Here is a 20,080-nt window from a genome sequence, read left to right on the forward strand (position 1 = left end):
TGGTTCTAGTAATTACAAAAGAGAGATAGTTAAGCTTGGGAATCATGAATTGTTAGGCTGGGGCTGGAGATATTGCAGATCATTTCAGGTAAGGGAAGCTGAGACCACACCATTTTAAGTGCATTGCAGAAAGCAGTGGTTTAATTTGATGAAGTTAATGGGTTGATGAAACCCAGTTATTCTTTTAAGACTTTTCCCCCAACTTTTGAAAACCAACTTGGCATTCTTTTTTTTTTTTTTTTTAAAGTTTTTTTTTTTTCATTTTTTTTTTTTTTTCAACGTTTATTTATTTTTGGGACAGAGAGAGACAGAGCATGAACGGGGGAGGGGCAGAGAGAGAGGGAGACACAGAATCGGAAACAGGCCCCAGGCTCTGAGCCATCAGCCCAGAGCCTGACGCGGGGCTCGAACTCACGGACCGCGAGATCGTGACCTGGCTGAAGTCGGACGCTTAACCGACTGCGCCACCCAGGCGCCCCAAACTTGGCATTCTTTACATAAAGTGTTAAAAAAATGAAGAGCTCTGTTATTGGATGGTATCACTTAAAAGAGGAAGGGACTGGACAATAATCAGACATCCTTGGCATTCTCCTCTGGACACAAGGCAGGATGCTCTTAGCACCTCAGCACCCTTCATGAGGACCTCCTGGTCCTCTCCAGGTTTGCAAGAGACCAGAAACGATCTTAATTCATAGGACCATGACTTGGAATGGTGCTTTGTGCTCCATTTTTCCATTTTTTATTTTAAAGTTGCTTGCTATAACTTTTGAATTTGTTCTCAGTGCACTATTGAAACAAACTGTCCGTCTTGCCTCTTCTGCTTTGAGGCTTGGCTTTTTATATACTACTTAAGCCCACGAGGTCCTTTAGAAACATTCCTGTATCTCTATGGTCCTGTCTCCTCCAAGATGTTGCATTACATTCAGGGACAGTTCTTTTCTTTAGCTTATTTACCTCAGAAACCCAGCCAGTGGCATGTCAGCTTGATTGCATTTTTTTTGAATTATATCTATTTTATTTACTTTTTATTATTTATTTATTTATTTTTACTTTTTATTTTTGAGAGAGAGAGAGAGTGCGTGTGTGTGTGGGGGGGGGGGGAGGGTAAAGAGGGAGAGAGAGAGAATCTTAAACAGGCTCCACACCCACTGCAGAGCCCAACATGGGCTCCATGTCATGACCCTGAGATCATGACCTGAGCCAAAATCAAGATTTGGACACTTAACCAACTGAGCCACCCAGGCACCCCAGTTTGATTGCTATTATCTGAACTCTTTTGTTTTACTTAGGGAGTCAGTGGTAGGTCATTGTTGAAGTCAGTTGATTTTATGGCTAGATTATGATTAAACATCGAAAACTATCTTTGATTTGGTACATGTTAGCCCAAACATTATTGTATGACTTTAGTTCTCTCTTTCCAAGTGTCATCTGCTCTAAAGGTATGAGCCACCTTATCTCTTTCACCCTTGCCTCTAGGAGATTGTCAAGGTGGATCTTGACTTTCAGGTGAGTCTTGACCCCTCATAGAGGGAGTGACGTGGGCCCATATAGATCTAGCAATGTAGAAAATAACTTAAATATTATTGATTTGTGAAAGAAGGATTATAACTGATGGTAACAACACAGTTGATTGTTATTTTCCTCTTTAGTCTTCCATTTATTTTATTTTTTATTTTGTTTGGAAAATGGAATGGGAACAGGTAGGAAACACCTGAACCAGAATGAAACAATTTCTCATTAAGAATAACAAATGACTTTGATTACTGAATCGTTTGGTTTTTGTTTGTTTGAACTAACTGCAGAGTGATTAAAAGAAACTCTATAGTTATTCTAAAAAGTGGTGTGCCGTCAAGAACACTCCACCTCACACCCCCTGCAAAGTACACTCAGGTCTTCCTCATTGTGCTACTTTTCTGGGAGATTATTTTCCCTACGTAGCATGTGTTCATTTTATTCTTCAGTGATAGACAAAGAGGCATATTTGTGATGGGGGCCTGAGCCTCATGATGGAGCAGTGCTGTGCGTGTCTGATTCCTGTGACCTGGCACTCAGTGTCTGGGCCTGTGCTTAGAGGGCTGGGCTCAATTCAGGAAGGTGAAGAGTTCTGATTTGTATACCCCTGTTAATAGCAGTGTTAGTAGGTCAGAAGGTCGAAGCAACTTACGTATCTATCAACAGATGAATGGATAAACAAAATGTGGTATATCCATACAGTGGAATATTATTTGGTTGTAAGAGGAAGGTTCCTGTCAGATGTTACAACGAAAGACTTTAATGGCATTATGCTAAGTGAGCCAGTTACAAAGATGGTTACTGTATGCTCCCACTCGTATGAGGTACCTAGAGTAGTCAGATTCATTGAGACCAAAGGTAGAATGGCGGTTGCCAGGGGCTGGGTGGAAGGACAGTGGGGATTTAGTGTTCATTGGGCACAGAGTTTCAGTTGGAGAAGATGAAAAGAGTTCTGGAGGTGGATGGTGGTGATGACTGCACAACAGTGTGACTGAACTTAATGCCACTGGTACTCTTAATGGTTCATGTGGTAAATTTAAAGTTATGCATATTTTATACCAATTACAAAACAACCCAGAATGAATCACTCTGATTTCTCTTGGCTTCTGGTCACAGTGGGGCATGGTTCTCCCGGTCCTGTAATTGGTGCTGGGTGTGATAGGGTGAGCAAAACTATATTGGTTGTCAGGGACCCTACGCATCATCTGCTCTGGCATTCACATTTGACAGCTGAGAAAGCTGGGTCTCAAGTGAGGTTGTGGGTGGGTGTAGTCCTTCTAACTTCTGGCTCATCCAGTTTTCTTTGGAGGCTGGAGAGAGAATAATAAGAGGGAGGCTGTGGAGTCACAGTGCCTGTGCTCTGCTATTGGACACAAATTCACAGATGGTTAAATTCTCCAAGCCTGTTTCTGAATCTATAAAAGGGGAATCATACCAGTACTCCATGAGGTTTTTATAGGAATTATTTGAGTTGACCCATATTAGGCACTTAGCCTAGTATTCTTGCACAAAAGAAGTAACAGATGGATATTAGCCACTTATTGTTTTGTTATTGTTGCTGTTACTGGTTTCTGCTGCAAGGAGGCTTTCGGGACAGAGGCCTTGGGATTGAGGCTCAGTTGTAATCGCCTGTTAGCTCTCTCTCCTTAGCCAGACTGCTTAGTTGGTTCATGTTAACCAGCATGGAATAGGTTGGATGAAATGCTTGTCTTTCTCTGGTGGTTGTGAAGGAGGGGAGTGAAACATGTGACAGGACACTTGGTTAATGCTGGTAGTCTCAGTCAGTCTTCATGGTTAAGGGCATGTCACTGCAGGCAGGAGGCCTGGCGTCTATGAAGTCATGGTCTTCAAGGGCATGCCGAGAGCAGACGTGCTAAACTCTGATCTCTGGCTGAGGGTGGCGGTGTGTTCTCTTGGGTCAGCTTTCCAGGGTCTCCTGAGGAAGGCACCCCCGACTCTTGTAGGTTGGTTGTCCCCAGAAATTGTCAGCGTTCAGGTGGAGTTTGGCTTAGTTTGAGGCCTGGACAGGGTTGTTAGTGTTATTGTACAAGTACTTTTTTTTCTGACCCTAGATGAGAAACATCCCCTCATTACTGACTCATGTCTTGTTAGCTCTTTTTTTACTTGCTCAGCTCTACCAGTTTATAGTGGGAGACTTCATCCAAATTTGAGATGGCCGGAGAGGTCATTTGTGCTCAAGGAAAATTCATTTAACAAACAAGTATTGAGCACCTGTGTGCCTCACAGTGGGTAAGAGGCTGGAGATAGAAAGGGAATTAAATGACCTTACCCTGGGGGTCTCAGCACCTGAGGTCAGTGTACAGTCCTCACTCCCAAGGACTAGAAGAGAACCAGGCAGAGATGTTTTTCATAGGCCAGGCAAGGAGGACTGGAGCCAGTGTTGCAACCATACCATGCATTATTTAAAAGTGTGTGTGTTTGTGTTCAGTGATATATAAATGTTCATGTATAAGTGAAATATATATAAGCTGCATATCAAAAAATTCATGGTGTGGTATTTGTCATACTCTGTGACATTCCTAGTGAAAGAACCTCTCAATATTGTGGACATCCAAAATAGGTGAATCCAGAATGAATTGAAAACTGGTGCCAGAATGGGCAAAGGACACAGCTTCTGTCTGAATCTGTGCACACACACAGATCCATCGGGTCCAGGCACTGAGTGGACCTAGAATTTCATCAAAGTCAACAAATTATTTTGTCTGCTCTGAAATTTCTACACTTGACTACATGATCACTTTCACTAATGGCTTATTCTTTTTTTCATGTAGCCTGATCTTGTGGTTCTCACTGCTGAGTTAGCATCTCCTGGGTGAGCTTTAAAAAAAAAAATGCCCCCACCCCTCCCCAGACCACTTGAAGGAGAAGCTTCCCAAGTGATACCAACACAGCCTGAGCTGAACACCATTAGCCTATCCTTTGCTTAAGTAGCATCTGCTCTCTCTCTTGACTGATGTGAACTATGCTAGTCTTCTTGTTTTAATGGCCCATTGCTCTACCAGTTGGATTTCTTCTTATTAGCCACCCTGAGAGGTTTGAGCTAGGAGACCAAATGCTAAAATCGGTTTAGATAGTTTATTATCATATTTAATTGATGGCTTTGATGAGGCAAAAGCTTGATATTCTCCCAAAGTCTGAGCCACTTAACCTTTTCTCTTTGATGTTTTCCTTTCTCTCTTATTAGGTGGGTAAAGGAGTAATTTAGTGTTCTGTGTCCTGTAATGCTGAAAACTACCATAACAGATAAATAAAATTGTGAAATTCAAGGTGTGTCTTGAATAGCTTCATATCTTAGCAGCTCTTTTCTGGCTGTGAAATGACAGTAGCAAATGGGCATCAGGGTGCCTGAGTGGCTCAGTTGGTTAAGTGTCTGACTTCAGCTCAGGTCATGATATCACAGTTTGTGAGTTTGAGCCCCACATTGGGCTCTGTGCTGACAGCTCAGAGACTGGAGCCTGCTTTGGATTCTGGGTCTTCTCCTCTCTCTGCCCCTGCCCTGCTTATGTGCTCTCTCTCTCTCAAAAATAAACATTAAAAAAAAAAATAGGCATGGGCATCAGCAGTTGCTGATTTCCCATGGATTCATGTGAAAGATGGAAGTGCCCCCCAAAACACAATGATCTCCGACTGTGTCCACCAGCTGATGACCTTTCTTCCTCGTCCTCTTATAGGGGCTGCTACAGACCAGGAGAAGTTGTGTGCCCCAGGAAAGCACTATTTAACTATGGGTCTTTAAAACAAAGACACATTTAGTTGAACGGTTAAGTCACATAAATCCTATTAAGGCTTTTCCAAAGTATTTTTTTTTTACAGGCTCTCTAATCATAGCCTGCCTATCTATCTATCTATCTATCTATCTATCTATCTATCTATCTATCTATATGTCATACTGTAGGATGTACAATTAGCTGTTTGACTGGTGTCTTCAAAACTGGAATGACTAAAACTTCCAGCAGGCTCTGACAGCTTGCCTGTTGTGATTGTGTTTGTTTCAATCCAGAGCATAATTGCCTCTGTTGAAATTAACGTGAAAATAATTTTTTTTAACTTGGTCCCATCACAAACTGATCATGGGGAGTCGTGGATTAAATGCACTTCATTTAGTGATACACTTAATGTCTTTCTGCCCTAAGTACTTGTGCTCAGTGCTGGACATATTGATGATATGAAATGTTTTTTACCCTGAAGAAATTCATGATTTTTCTCTCCTTTTAGCTAATCTGTTGACATTAAAATGGGAATCCTTGTGTTTGGGGGCAGACTTGCACTTGTATGTAAACAACTGAGGAAGTTAGGTATTTAGAAATCTTTTTTGCATTTGGAATTTGTAAGCAGCCTTCTCCATGGTCAAACCTTACTGTAGAAACCTGTTAAAGGGCACTTTGATAAACAGGTTTGACTCTTATCCAGATAGGTTGGAAGTAACAAGTATTTTCATTTTGAGTCATATTTTTTCAAGTGAAGTGACAATCTGTTGATGGATGAAGCATAGTGATATTTTAAGCTGCTTTGACATTCCCTAGGCAAAGCATTGTCAGGAACAGAGAGGTTTCAGGGAGTGGCACATGCTTTCATGATTTTTCACTGTCTCTCCTTACATAGATATTTCACGAAAGCAAATAAAATTATTCAGGGCTCAAAGCGTAGGAGTTGTCACCTGGGTTTGAGGTTGAAATTAGATTGGGAATAACAATTATTTTTAGTAACATGCAAGTGGAAATACAATTTAACCAAACCTTTTTAGCTCTGGTAAATGTAAGACACTTAAAATTCCTATGGAGGTAGCTGCTTTGCTCTTAATACATAATAATGTAAGAAATAATGTTTTGGTGGATGGAGATCTAAGAGACCCACTGATACATAAAGATGCTGTATTCAGTTCACTGTCCTTATCCACAGTGGTAAACATATCCCAGCATCTGCTACTTCTGCCTCATGTTGTTTCTGGAGGGGTGGTTGGGGGGGGGAATGGGCTAACTGGGTAAGGGGCATTAAGGAATCTACTCCTGAAATCATTGTTTCATTATATGCCAACTAATTTGGATGTCAATTAAAAAAAAAAAAATCCATTGAGCACTCTTTTTTGGGTCATGGTCCTTACCTATAAAACTCTGACAAGTGTGGGGGTAGCAAATCAAATGCCTACGGAAGCCAGGGAGGTAGAGGGGTGAAGCCTGTAGGAGGGGTGGTGGTGAGCTGAAAGCCTCCCAGTGGGGCAGCCTCTGCAGCTGTAGCCCTAGGAAAGTGAGCCCAGTATGGCTAATCTGTATAGGGCAATTAATTAAAGGTTTAAAAATGTCTTCGGGTCGTGAAAATAGATCTTTGGGCCATGTCAAGTTTGTGAGTCTCCAATGTGACACTGCAGACATGTACTTGAAAACACTTTGGAGATTTATTGAGCATGTTAAAAAACAGTTTGTTCTCTTAAAGAAAGTTCCAGATCACAATATAGAGCTACAGCTGAACTCTGTAAGGCTGTCCCTTGAGAGAGGCTGTGCTTCCTAGCACTTCCCCACCTGGGCTCCCCTCGGTGAGTGGCAGACCCTTGGAAACCACAGTAAGAACCATAGCAAGATGTGCCACACCTGTGCTTCTCGCAGAGTCATTTTGCCATTTCTGAATGCGCCAGGCTGCTAACAAAGGTACTTTTGGATCCAATTGTACTGCATAAGTATTTATGTGCTAAGTGAGCGTTGAACCCTTGGTACCACTAAATCTGAGTTTTCTTAAGTCAGTCATTGTGTTATAGTATTATCTGTATGTGATTTTAACTCTACAGGTGTGGATTTGATAGGAGGCCCCACATTGTTCTCACTGTACAACTGTGGGGAAGTTCCCCCTTCTGAAAAATTCCTCAGTGTATTAAAAGGATTAAACATCTAAAGGCACATTAAGGGGCTGGAATACAGCAAATGATAGCTTCCTTTCTTTTCATCCTTTTAATTGATTTCTTGATTTCTGGAAGTGACAACAAATGAGCTTTCTGCAGATCAGTGCTGTAGCACAGGGCGTTGATTCTGTTTACTGTGTGCTCTGGCAGACGCATCTGCTAGGGCATGAGAGGAGTAACAGATGGGAGTTAAAGCCCTCTTTCTCTTCTCATGGAGGTTATGATTTATGTTGAGAGACACATGAAAGCATTTGTTTGTGGGATTAGTTTAAGTGGTGAATATATTTGGAAGACTGTGGTAACTTTAATAGGGGTAAATGCATGCTGGAATGGGAACTGAGAACTTTGGGGAAACATTCTACCTGTTCCAGCACATACTTTAAGAAACCAGGGTATAAGCATTGTGATGATTGAATAACGTCTAGATTTTGTGGTGGGGGGGGAGGGGTAGGTCAGGGAGAGGAGTGCAAATTTCACACAGTTAAAAAAAATGTTTTTTAAGTTTATTTATTTATTTTGAGAGAGCAAGCGGGGAAGGGGCAGAAAGAGCAGGAGAGAATCCCAAACAGGCTCTGTGCTATCAGCACAGAGCCTGACATAGGGCTCAATCCCCCGACCCTGGGTTCATGACCTGAGCTGAGATCAAGAGTCAGACACTTAACCCACTGAGTCACCCATGAAGTTTTAAAGCAAAGCCATTCTAGAGTAAATTTTTTTAAGTTTTTTTTTTAAGTTTTTTCTTTTTTCTGCAAACTAGCTTGCTGACTCATAGGTGACATTGTAATAAAAATAAGCTGGTGCCTCCTCAAAATGAGGCCTTCTTTTATGTTAAAGGAACGCTTTTTCAAATGACTACATTGTAATTACTTACCTCTTTCTTTAGGTTATGGGTGCCTTCCACCGAAGTTAATACAGTTAAAAAATTACTGTGTACCTAGAGAAAAAGTGTTGGTAATGCCAGGGTATTAAATAAGGCTCTCATTTCTTCTCAGTAAAGGTTATTTTCTTAAATTGGCAATTAACTCTTTTTTCCCATTTCTCTAAGACTGTGCTTATTCATGAAGACAAATTTCATTTCATGAAAAATGCAGATAACTTCTTTAGTTTTTAAGTGTTCATGGTATAGACCTTATATAATACATATAACCTTGCAAATAGAAGATATGCTTTTATCAGTCTTATTTCATAAAGTTTAACAATTTTGCAAAAGGAAATACACAGAGTAACTCCATCTGATTTTGATTCTCTTATAATAAGTGGACGAGTAGTTGTTTATAAATCTTCTAAACTTGTTTCTGAAGCTGTTTTTAGAGAAATAGATAATAGATTCTGTATTTCTTGAATATTTTCATTATTATGAAGGTAACTTCTGAGGTTAATTTTTATGGGATAAATATGGGTTTATGATAGAAGTACAGTATATTTTGGTCTCTTTTTGCTAACTTTCTTTTTGCTTTTTGAAAACTAAAATATATTCTACAGCAAAATAACCTTTCTTTTTTCCTCAGGGCACTACAATTTAATAGAAAGGAAAGCTCATTTAGAACTTTATTGGCTCCAGTTCCTTCCAGCTACAGCATAATCAGAGACCTTGAATTTTCATGTCATAGCAGTGGTGTTCTTGGGATATGTGTGAATTGAGTTTGGTATATCCTATCTGGGACTCCATAACTGGTGACCAGAGCTCCCCATTATTAAACTCACGATATCACTCTGCCATTCTCATAGTAAGCTGTTGGATCTCTAAGACATGGACTCAAGCTTTTCCTGCCTCTCAGAACATGTCCAGTTAACTTTTGTCACTAAAGTCTTCCTTCTCTTGGAACTCACATACCTTCTTCAATAAACCCTGTTAGAAGAGGATGAGAAGGGGCGTTGCTGTGACCTCTATCAGTGCCTTGACCTGTATCAGTGCCCACAGGAGAAGGCAGCAGGAATTGCCAGCCTCTAGAGACTGCCCGACTTCTCTTGTCTTTCATGTGCATCAGAGAATTGGTGCGACGACTTGCCCATGTCAACACTTTGAATACTTTATGGTTCTTTAAACACCTCTTGTGTGCATTATGTTATTTCACCCTGGACACAACTCTGTGAAGTCAACAGCTACTAGTATTGGTTCCATTTGTACATACAAGGAAATTATCTCAGAGGAGGTGGTACGTGGTAGGAGCTCATGGAACGGCAGAACTGGCATAGAAGGCAGGCCCATCTATGTGTAGGAAGGTCCAAGTGTTCAATGATGGCATTGTCTCTTGTCTTCTGTCTGCAGTACTGTGCATGCGTAGGACAGGGAGGAAAAGCCCTTCCTGGGATACTCTTGTGGCTGACTTGTGGCAGCTTTTGCCGGTGCTTTAGGCTATGAGTCCATATACATGGTACAACATCTATAGTGCGTGGAGGACACAAAACTCTCTTAGCCTTGCCATGCCTGGGAGCTTGCCACAAATGCAGAATCTCAGGCTCCACCCCAGACGTAAGGAATCCCAGTCTGCACTTTAATAAGGTCTGCTGGTGACTTTTCTCTACACTATGTTTGGGAAGCACCAGCTCTAGAATACAGAACATAAGAGATCCTACAGTTGAAAATAAGGTGAGAGAGGTACGTATGCGTGTGTATGTCTGTGAGGATTGCATTTTGTGTATGTTTGTAAACATGAGAGTATGTTCATCTCATTTTACTTTTGTAAAAATAACATTTAATGAGAGATAATTCACAGACCATACATTCACTAGTTTAAGTGTTTTTAGTGTATATTCACAGACTTGCACAACCATCAGCGCAGCCAATTTCAGAACATTTTCATCACCCTGAGAAGAGACTCCATGTCCATACTGGCCATTTCCTCCCAAAGCCCTACCCCTCTTCCTGAAATCCCCTGACAGTCAATCACTTGTGTACCTCTGCTTTTATGGATTGGATTTGCCTATTCTGTACATTTCATATCTGAAAGAAATAAGGCAATACATGGTCCTTTGTGTCTGGATTCTCTCCCTCAGCATGATGTTTTCAGGCTCCATCTATGTTGTAGCATGTATCAATGCTTCTTTCTGTTGCTGCTTTTTACCCGCCTTCAATGTATTCTGGACAGGAGTAAGGAGATGCCGGGTTTTTTGTTGGCTTTGAGGAACTTGAGACAGTCTTGTCATTCGTTGTATAGTTAGGAGTCAATAAGAGTGATTTCTTAGTGTGATGAAAGCTTTTCTAATGTCTCAAGCTCTAGGATTGGAGAACTGTGTGACAGTGAAATACTAGGAGTGTTGTTACATGCTTTCAGTTGAAGAAATAAAATATTAGTGTTTTCTAGTTTCCTTTCAAGTGAAGTTTTAATTCCTTCATTTTCAACCACTTCTCCCACAAAAACAGTGGTATGCCATCCATGCCCTGTTGAAAACTGTGCCTGTCTTTACAAAATACCCAGCTGATGTTGGTGAAAATTAAAATGACAAAATATTGTGTTCAGATAAATAACAACAATGGCTATATTTTTGGCAAGAAACCACATGATTGTCCCTCCCCCAAGCAGTCTGTTCCCTTCAGTTCTGAATGTTTAGTAATTTGAAGCGTCCCAGAGGAAGACAGCATTTTTTCCTTTGTTGTCTGTGCTCAGCTCTGAAAATTTTATTTGTCAAATAAAGGACAGTTTGTTTTACTTCAGATATTTAAATACCTTTTAAGGAATCTGTCATGCAGAGTGCCTCACCGATTGGGGAAAATCTTTGCTTGGCTCTTGGACTTTCCAGTGATCACTTTGTAATGCACATAATATGCATAATGTGTGGTGACCAGAAAGGAATGGCAGGAAGATGTTTTTATACCTATATAGAAGTCATTTTAGCATTTCACTACTATATTGGTTGTTGATCAAACATTTGGAAATGCTTATTTCCACGTTTTTGCAACGTGAAAAGCTTTCCTTTTCCCTCTTCTTTTCTCCCCTACTTAGCTCATCTTAATGCCACTAAATAACCAGCGCCTTATTTGGCTGGCTGCCTGGTAAACCAGATGACTGAAAACAATACTGGAGATCTTGTGTGGTCACTTTCTAAAGGGTTTTGTGCTTCTTTTATATTCTTGTCTCCCTCTCCTTCTTTGGTGGGTAGACTCAATTATTTGGCTTGTGTTTGAGAAGGGCCTGGGCAAAATGCCACTTATCTATCTTTTCAGCTTTTTGGGGACATGCTTTCTTAACAGATTTCTTTGGGATATAAGGTTCTTTCTTTAACCTGACTAATCTTTTTCTAGGTGCTGCAAAATACTGATCATTTTTAGCAAATTATAAACATTATGTTCTTCAGTGTCACAGAGTTGCTGTGGTATATATGTACATTTGTGTGTATAATGCTGAGGTTTCTGAGAAGAGGAGAAAAAAAGATTAAAAATCCTTGCCCGCTTTAGACTTGGAAATTAACATGACTGGGTTAGCCAGATCCCTCTGTTGGAGGAAATAGGAAAGATTGGATTGAATCCTATGTCAAGGAAATTGACTTGGCTGGATTTCAGGTAGCAGGATGGGCTGGCCCACTAAAGATCTGTGTCAGTATCCTTAGTGGCCCTGGAATTGGGACAGGATAACTATTTTTTTTGTAATAGGTCAAACTCTGGGGAAAAAAGGGCAGGAAAACAACATTCAGTGAGAACCTCCTGTGTGTTAGGGAGTGTTGCTTAAATACTATGCACATTCTCACATAACAACCTTGTGAGCTATGTATTGTTATTCTTATCAGGACCACTGCTATATGAATGGGGAGACTGAGACCCGGAAAAGTTAACTAAGTTTGCTAAAGTGAAATACCTGGGAAGTGGGTGTCAGGGGCTGCTGTCCCCCAAGCTGGTGAAGTTTATCTTTAATCTGTCTCTGCTCAGACTCTTTAAAGGGTGCAGTTGTTGGAAAATGATGTGTATTATGGCTGATGGAAAAACAGAGGACAAAAATACAAGATCCCTTAAGAGACTCAAATTTCTCTGCACCCAGAATGCTATAATAGTAGCATTTCCAGGTACAGGGGTAATCTTCCCTGACCTCCGGGGACCTACAGGTGTGCCAAGCTGCCAGTGACACCCCCTGATTAGGGAGAGTGCCCCATCAGATTCATCTGGGAATGCCCTTCTCTTCCTGCTGCAAGAGTCCCCTGGTACTGTGGCCCTTCCCAACCACTCTGGACACTTTGTGTGGTTCCTGCTCACAGGTGCTAAGTGACTAGTAGTGACACATTGCCTACTGTTGCTTGCACAATTTGGAGAATCAGTGGTTGACATCCTGATGAGCACCCTCCAAGCTGCCTGAAGTCTGTTTTGCAGAAAGTGTTTTCTGATACTGTTGGCAGTTCTCAAATAAACCATGTTATTTACCACCTATATTTTCTATGAATAATTGGGCCTTCAAAAAAACCTGTGTAATATTTCCATCTGTGGCATTTCCCCTTATAACACCTTATTTTTTATTCCCCCTATGAATTACATGCTCATTGTGAAAAACTTAGAACAAAAGTTAAATGAAGAAAAGCCACTACCCAATTATGAAGAGATCCTTGTTAAAATAATTCTGTATTTCTTTTCTATAGAAAAATAGTAACGCTAATCTCATAGAACTCAGTCAAATAGGTGTAATCATTTTAATCAGTTGACAATTTAGTAGTTTAAAAAATAGTTTTCCAGAGTTTTGCTTTCTCTACTGCATGGTAGGTTGTAGTCCCGTGAGTAAGAAAGTTAAAGCTTGTGCTCAGTGGCAGGACCCCAGTGAGAACCCGGATAGTGAGGTGGTCAGCATTCTGCCTTCTTCAAGTCTTCCTAATTAGTACAGCCTTTGTTTGGTAGTGGTGAGCTACCTACCCATCATTTTATTTATCCCACACCAGCCTTAATATTTGGAGGAAAATTTATTTACTAAGCTCTTGTGTATATACCTGTATATACAACACAATTGATGAAGCACTTAGGTTCCTAGAAAAAATATAAACTAGGAAGCTTTAAGGTTTTTAAAAAAAGAAATAACGATACTGGCAAAGGGGCTTGATGGCTTTCTGTGATAGACAAAATGATTCAGTGACCTGTTTCTCAGGAAGGTGGTAGCTACATTTTCTCCATTGTGGGGGAAACATACATGGGTACAACTTCAACTGTAGCTAATTGGTTGAAGTGATACTTTTTAAAAATTGGAATCAACAAGGAGAAATCTGCCAAAACGTATTCTATATGCACTCAACTAATAAAAGGAGCTGTTGTATTTTTTTGTGGCGGTGATGTTTTTATTTTTATTTTTGCAATGTAGTGGAGGAGGGAGGAAAGAGGCTGAGTATCTGAGAGTTCGAGAAGAGTGAATAGGTAGATTATGAATATATATGAAATCGTGAAGGGGAATAAAATATTTACTGCTTTATCAAAAAATTTTTTCTTAAAAAAAGAAGGTATCAACTTTGAGCATCATGTGCTGATATAATAATTTCCTTGCATTGCCTCTTTATTAATAGAGACTGCTTGTTTTAGTAGATTATTGCATCTTTAATTTTTGTTCTAAAGAGACTAGTAAAAATAGTTTATGTACTTATTTTTAACTATTTATTTTGTTTTCTGAGTAATACAGTCAGCAGAGTGTAAAAGGTTCGATACTGTTGTATCTATTCTAGTCCGCCTGGCTATTCTTCTCCAGAGGCAACCAGTGTTGCCTTATCATGTGTTTCTATCCAAAGATCATCCATGCGTATGTTGGCAAATGTGTATATGTTCTTTTCCTCTCCCTTCCTTCCTTTCTTACTCGAATGCTGGCATGCAAAATATGCCTCTGTGTCTGTTTTCACTTCATGTACCTTGTAGATTATTTTGTATCAGAACATTAAGAGTTCCCTCATTGTTTCATGGTTGGGTAGTAATCTGTTGTATTATTATGCCATAATTTACTTAACCACCTTGCTATTGGCAGATGTTTAAGGTGTTTTCAGCTTACTCTTTTGAACAATGCTGCAGTTTATAAAATTGTGCACATAGGTAGATTTGTTTAGAAAGAAGTAGAAACCAATAGCTGAAAAATGATTTTTTTAGTTTTTAAAAAATGTTTATTTATTTTGATAAGGAGAGAGAGAGAGAGACAGACAGAGACAGAGAAAGAAAATCCCAAGCAGGCTCCACACACAGTGCTGAGCCTGATGTAGGTCTCGATCTCACGACCCTGAGGTCATATTTGAACTGAAATCAAGAGTTGGATGCTTAACCAACTGAGCCACCCAGGTGCCCCAGCTGAAAGATGGTCCCTGGAGATTAGAGAGCCATCATTGTTTCATAAACTGGTGCTCTTTGGAACCCTCATTAGTAAGGCAGATGTTATTTGAGGAGAAGGAAACCAGGATTTCATGGCCAAATAAGCTTGGGGAAATGCGGTATTCCCTATTTTCTCTTGGAGCGCCATAAAAGAATTAGCACATTAAAGACTTGAAGTACTTATGTGGTTTTAACAATAGCAACAGAAAATTATCAAAGATAGTTTTTCAGACTTATTTGAGCATCACATATTTCAAGATTCTTATTAACATCTGTCAAGACTGTTTCAAGGAAAACCCAGTTTGGGGAATGTTGACCTGTGTGATTCCTGCCTGACTCCCAGATTCCATAGATAACAAAAACTAGCTAACCACTTGTTTTTTTTTGTTTTGTTTTGTTTTTGTTTTTTTTCAGCTGATGAATTGGCTTGCTGCTTGAGTCCTGTTTCTTGACACCTGTAGGCTTGCTCACCTCTCTGATCCTAATGCTTAATGTGAGAAATGCCTTGTTTGGAAAGTTGTGTGTCAGGACCTTCTTGTGTTCATGGGCATGAAGACAGGTGGGATCCAATGTACTGGGTGGACCCGGTGTGAACTAAAGCCTGCAGTAGTGGACTAAAACCTGCAGTATGTGGGGACAAAAGCAATAAGTTCATTTTGGCTGGGGTTTGGGACTTAGTAGAGGGTAGAGGAGACTGGCGAGGCTTCATAAAATAAGCAGCAGTCCAGCAGAAGTTGTGGTTGGGAGTCCTAGTGTGGAATATGGGGTGGAAAGCTGTACATACTGTTTTGCTTCAGCGCACTGGTTCTCAACACCCCTCCCTCGCCCTGGCATTGTTTGCAGACATTTTTGGTTATCGTGACTGGGAAGGTACTATTGGCATCTAATAGAGGTAAGGGATACTGCTAAACATTCTATAATTATACAGGACAAAATACTTCAACAGAGAAGTATGCAGTCAATAGCACCCCAATGATAAATCTGCTCTAGTGGGATCCTACCAGAGTTGGGGTCTTAGTAAGCTGTCATTATTTCTTTGTCCAGGCATCTGAAGTGGCATAAATCGACCATTTGCCATTTTGGAATGCAGCTGCTGCCCAGATGCTAGAATTCAACAATGTAGATTCAGGACTCCTTTGTCACAGTTTTGTAATTTAAAAAGCTCTGAAAATATAAAGTTTCTTCCCAAAGAAGAAACTTCCCAAAGTTTATTTATCAATAAAACGTTACCTGCATTGACTTCCCTGATGAAGTTTCTGAGGAGTCTTGATTTACTTGATTTTGTGTGAATGTCTTTGATTGTAAGGTATTGGCCCAAACTGGGTTGGAGTTTTATGTAGAATGGTTGGTGCAGTGTATTATCTTTCTAAAATGTGAGAAGTTCAGTATTACAGGACACTTTGAGCCCCAAGATTTCTGATAAGGGATTGCAGATTTATATATTGAACTAAATTTTTGCCTAAGGAATTAAGTAGTTTTAGTGACATTTATTGATTTTTTAAATTCCAAAAATGACACAGGATTGTTGTGAAGAATTTGAGTGCAAAAGTTAATAATATTAACACCATCCGTGTAGTGCTTGCTGTGTGTCCAGGGTGTTCTCAGTACTTTATGTGTGTTAACTAAGTGTGTCTTCAGAATTCCGTTGTTGTTTACAAGACATTTTGGTACAGTGACTTGCCCAAGATCCCATATCTGGTATATAGCAGACCTGGGCTTTAAACTCTGGCACAAAGAGGAAAATCATCCATGACCTCAACAGCTAGAGATGTTAACTGCTTAGACAGTTAAAAGAGTAGTTGAGTGAACCATAATTTATTTAAATAGTTTTCTGTTGTTGGGCATTTAGACTGTTTTCAGTTTTTCACAATAGGACATTGACATGTACACGTTCATGTATAAATATTTGTCCACATCTTTGATATTGTTAAAATAGAATTGCTTAGAGTGTGTAACTTCTTACCGATTCTTCATATATGTCGCAAAACATGTCAGTTTTATACTCCCACCAGCATTCACCCTCATCAGCACTGAATGTTAACATTTTTTCCCCTTACTTCTGATTCTGAGATGTAGTATCTTGGTCTTTTCTGAGAGGATGAGACAGATGGCTGGACAAATTTTAATTTGTCAGGATACTAGGGTTAAGAAAAAAATCTCAGGAAAAAAGCACCCAAATTAAGTAGTTGAAACAACTGATTTTTAAAATTTCAAATTTCAAAAAATTAAATTTTGTAGGCAGTTTCTTTTCACATTGATCCATGAAGTTAAATTGTGGCTCCATTTTAAGTTATCATGAAGATTTGACAGAAATAAGAATATCCAGCATTAGGGGATGTTCTGGTCAGAGTCTTATTGGTATATGATCATTATTTGACTAAAATGGCCATTGCATAAGTATTTGTGGAACATTTACTATGTGTCTTACACTGCAACCCTATCAGGTAGGTACTATCAGTTGGGTGGGGAAGACTGGGGAGGGTGGGGGTGGTACCATCAGTTGGGTGGGGAAGACCAGGGAAGACCCCGGGGGAGGGGTGGTTAGGGAGTAGGGATGATTTTAGTTTTGGATTGGTTAGATTGGAGGAGTCTGAAAGATGGAGATGCCGAGAAGGCCATTATATCCAAAATAGTTGGGAGTTATTACCTTGGAAGCTCACCAGATTTGCCCTGGTAGTTTATCAGAAAATTATTTTCTTTAATTTTTTACAGTGTGTGGCTTAGGAGAACAGTTTATAGCTTTTAAAGATGTTGACAAATTTCATTTGATAGCTGTGGTTTTCATATATCAAACATGTAAAAATTTGTGTCTTCTTGCCCTTTTAAAGACTTGCTTTAATGCCTATAGGTAACCTTTATAACTTGGTTTTACTTTTATTTCCACAATCAACAATGTGTGAATGGGTTGATTATTGCCATTTTTCTTCATTGTAGGTAATTTTACAGCGAATGCCTTTGTGCATAAAACACTTCCAGCATCTGGGATTATTTATTTGGAGGTAGATCGGAACTAGAATTATTGGATCTTAATTACTGGATCTTAATATCTGTTGCAAAATTACCTTCTTGTGCTGATTTTTGTTCCACAAATATGTGCAAGACTTACTCAGCCAGTGGGTTGAATGTTAATCTTTGATGATCTTTGTGACACCATCATTCACTTCCTACCTTTTAGAAGATACTGTGTAATCACAATCATGTGATAGCTTTGTATACTGTGTCTTTATTTCACATTGATCTGTGTGAATACTGGATTCACACAGAGTATTGCCAAGAATTTTCACAAATCTGATCAAATAAGAATGTGGGGCTCGTGATCATTGTTCTTTAACTGTCTGAAGTATTGATGTCAGGATGATATTTAAAGTCACTCAAGATTCAGTCTGCCAGAGTCTGGCTGATGACAGCAGAAATACCTAGAATTCTGTAAAAGATGACTGTTTTTCAGTGTGTAGTTTGCCTGTCTCTATGAGATAAGTGGTAGGGAAGGAAAGCCATTATGTGCATAACTCAGGACAGTTATCTGGTCATTTTGGGCAAAATTAAAATGAATTTTTGACTGGAATTTTCCAGTAATTGTCTCAGTTTTCTACTTTGTTTTCCATTTTTTCCCAGTAAAAATTTTACTCTCCAACCTTTAATTTCTATCATTTTTCCTCTGGTTTTCTACAGCCAGTGTCCCTATTTTGTGTAGTTTTCTCCTGCCTCCACAGTTATGGTCTCTGGTGTTTTTTGATTATTCTCAAATGAAATTTGGGGAAAACTGGAATCAAACTATGTCATTTTGGAAATTTCTGCATGAACTGACCTTTTCCTTGTGAGCTTTTAATGAATTTGTATTACGAGTTTTTATGAAAGGTTATTATGTAGGGATTACTTATTAGACTGGTTACTCACCAGAGGGACACAATAAAAAAAAAAAAAAGAAGTTTGCCCACCCATCTGGTTCTTCCCATATCCTCCCAAACCATCTTCAACCGGGAGAATTATAATATGCAAATAAGCCATCTGCAATGTCCAAATGGGAGGATAGCTTCCATTTCTTTGTCAGAGATCTGCCAGGGCTGGGTAGTAATTTCAGTAGCTTTCTTAAGATGAAGAGGACCTGTTAAAAAGTACCTTGATTAAAAATGTACCTTATTATAATAATAGGGACATTTGGAATTGGGTGCCCAGGCCACTTTCTGAGTTAAAAAAAAATCTCCTGTTTCCAGATTCAGCCTCTAACTGTGGGATGTCTGTGTTCCATCATAGGTGTCCTCAACTTTTTAAAAGAATCCCTCTACAGAGAAAAAAAAAAAAGTGATACCAATTGAAGTGTTCAGATTGAATAATACTTTTGGGCCTATCTTCCTTAAGAAAGTAGGTACCCACAGTGTTCTCATTTTCAAAAAAGCTATATGTCATGTCAGTGTTGAGTGGTGTGTGAGGAGCTTGTGGGAATCTGGGTGGAGTGGTCTGGTAAGTAGATTGGTTGGAAATATGGACTTAGGTATAGTCCAAACCTCCATGTGTAGTTCAAACCTCAGATGTGAATGTGATTTTATGTAGGCTAGCCTTTAGACTGAGAACAAGAGACCTTCCAATTTTAGGGGATTAACTGAAAAGTTGCCAATGAAGGAGAAGTGAGCAAGGAAGTAGGAAATGCAGAAGAGATTGATGTTTTGGAAACTAAGACATGACAGTGTTTGAAGAAGAATGTAATGTGTTTTTTGTTTGTTTTTCATTTTTTGGGGGGAAATAATTTCAAACTTACAGAAAAAAAAGTACAAAGAATACCTGTGTACTCTTTTCCCAGGTTCACCTGCTGTTAAAATGTACCCCTATTAGCTTTATCATTTCCTATACCTCCCCCCCACACCCACAACTCCATCCCCCCTGCCAACACACAGTTTTTCTGAGCCATTTTGAGGATGTCTTACATACATACATCATGGTCTTTCACCCCTAAATACCTAAATATTCATTTCCTAAGAATTGGGATAGTCTCTTAGGTAACCACAATGCAATGATCAACTTTAGTAAATTTAATATTTATATTCTAACTTGGCTGGTTAACTCAGTGATGTCTTTTTATAATATTTTTCCCTCCAGTGCAGGATATAGTCTAGTTTCAGGTATTTTCTTTTATTTCATTCATTAGCTTTCTTTAATATGAAACAGTTGCACAGCCTTGTTTTATCTTTTGTGACATTGAAACTGTTTAAGAATACATCCTCCCCCCTTAAAAAAAAGAATGGTCCTAAGTTTGGGCTTGTTTGATGTTTCCTCATGATTGGATTCTGGTTATATGATTTTAGTTGGACACAACATCCTTCTTGGGATATCACATATGGCAGCAAATAATTCCCATCAGTAGTGGTAACTTTGACCACTGTCAAGGTGTTGTCCTGTTTCTTGACTAT

General features: G+C 39.4%; 1 protein-coding gene across 1 annotated transcript in view; it reads left to right on the plus strand.

The window, feature by feature from the left end:
- Window positions 1-18,909: 18,909 nt before the first annotated feature.
- SH3GL2 (SH3 domain containing GRB2 like 2, endophilin A1) overlaps window positions 18,910-20,080 on the plus strand; it is a 170,522-nt gene continuing 169,351 nt past the window's right edge. Inside the window, 2 exon segments of the mRNA XM_047098158.1 lie at window positions 18,910-18,976; window positions 18,979-19,037. Coding sequence (XP_046954114.1) covers window positions 18,910-18,976; window positions 18,979-19,037 — 126 coding nt within the window.

The sequence above is a fragment of the Lynx rufus genome, unplaced genomic scaffold (genome assembly GCF_022079265.1).
Source record: "Lynx rufus isolate CCGP_SWC_20201006 ecotype Redwood Valley unplaced genomic scaffold, mLynRuf1.p SCAF_10, whole genome shotgun sequence".
NCBI classification, from domain to species: Eukaryota; Metazoa; Chordata; class Mammalia; order Carnivora; family Felidae; genus Lynx; species Lynx rufus.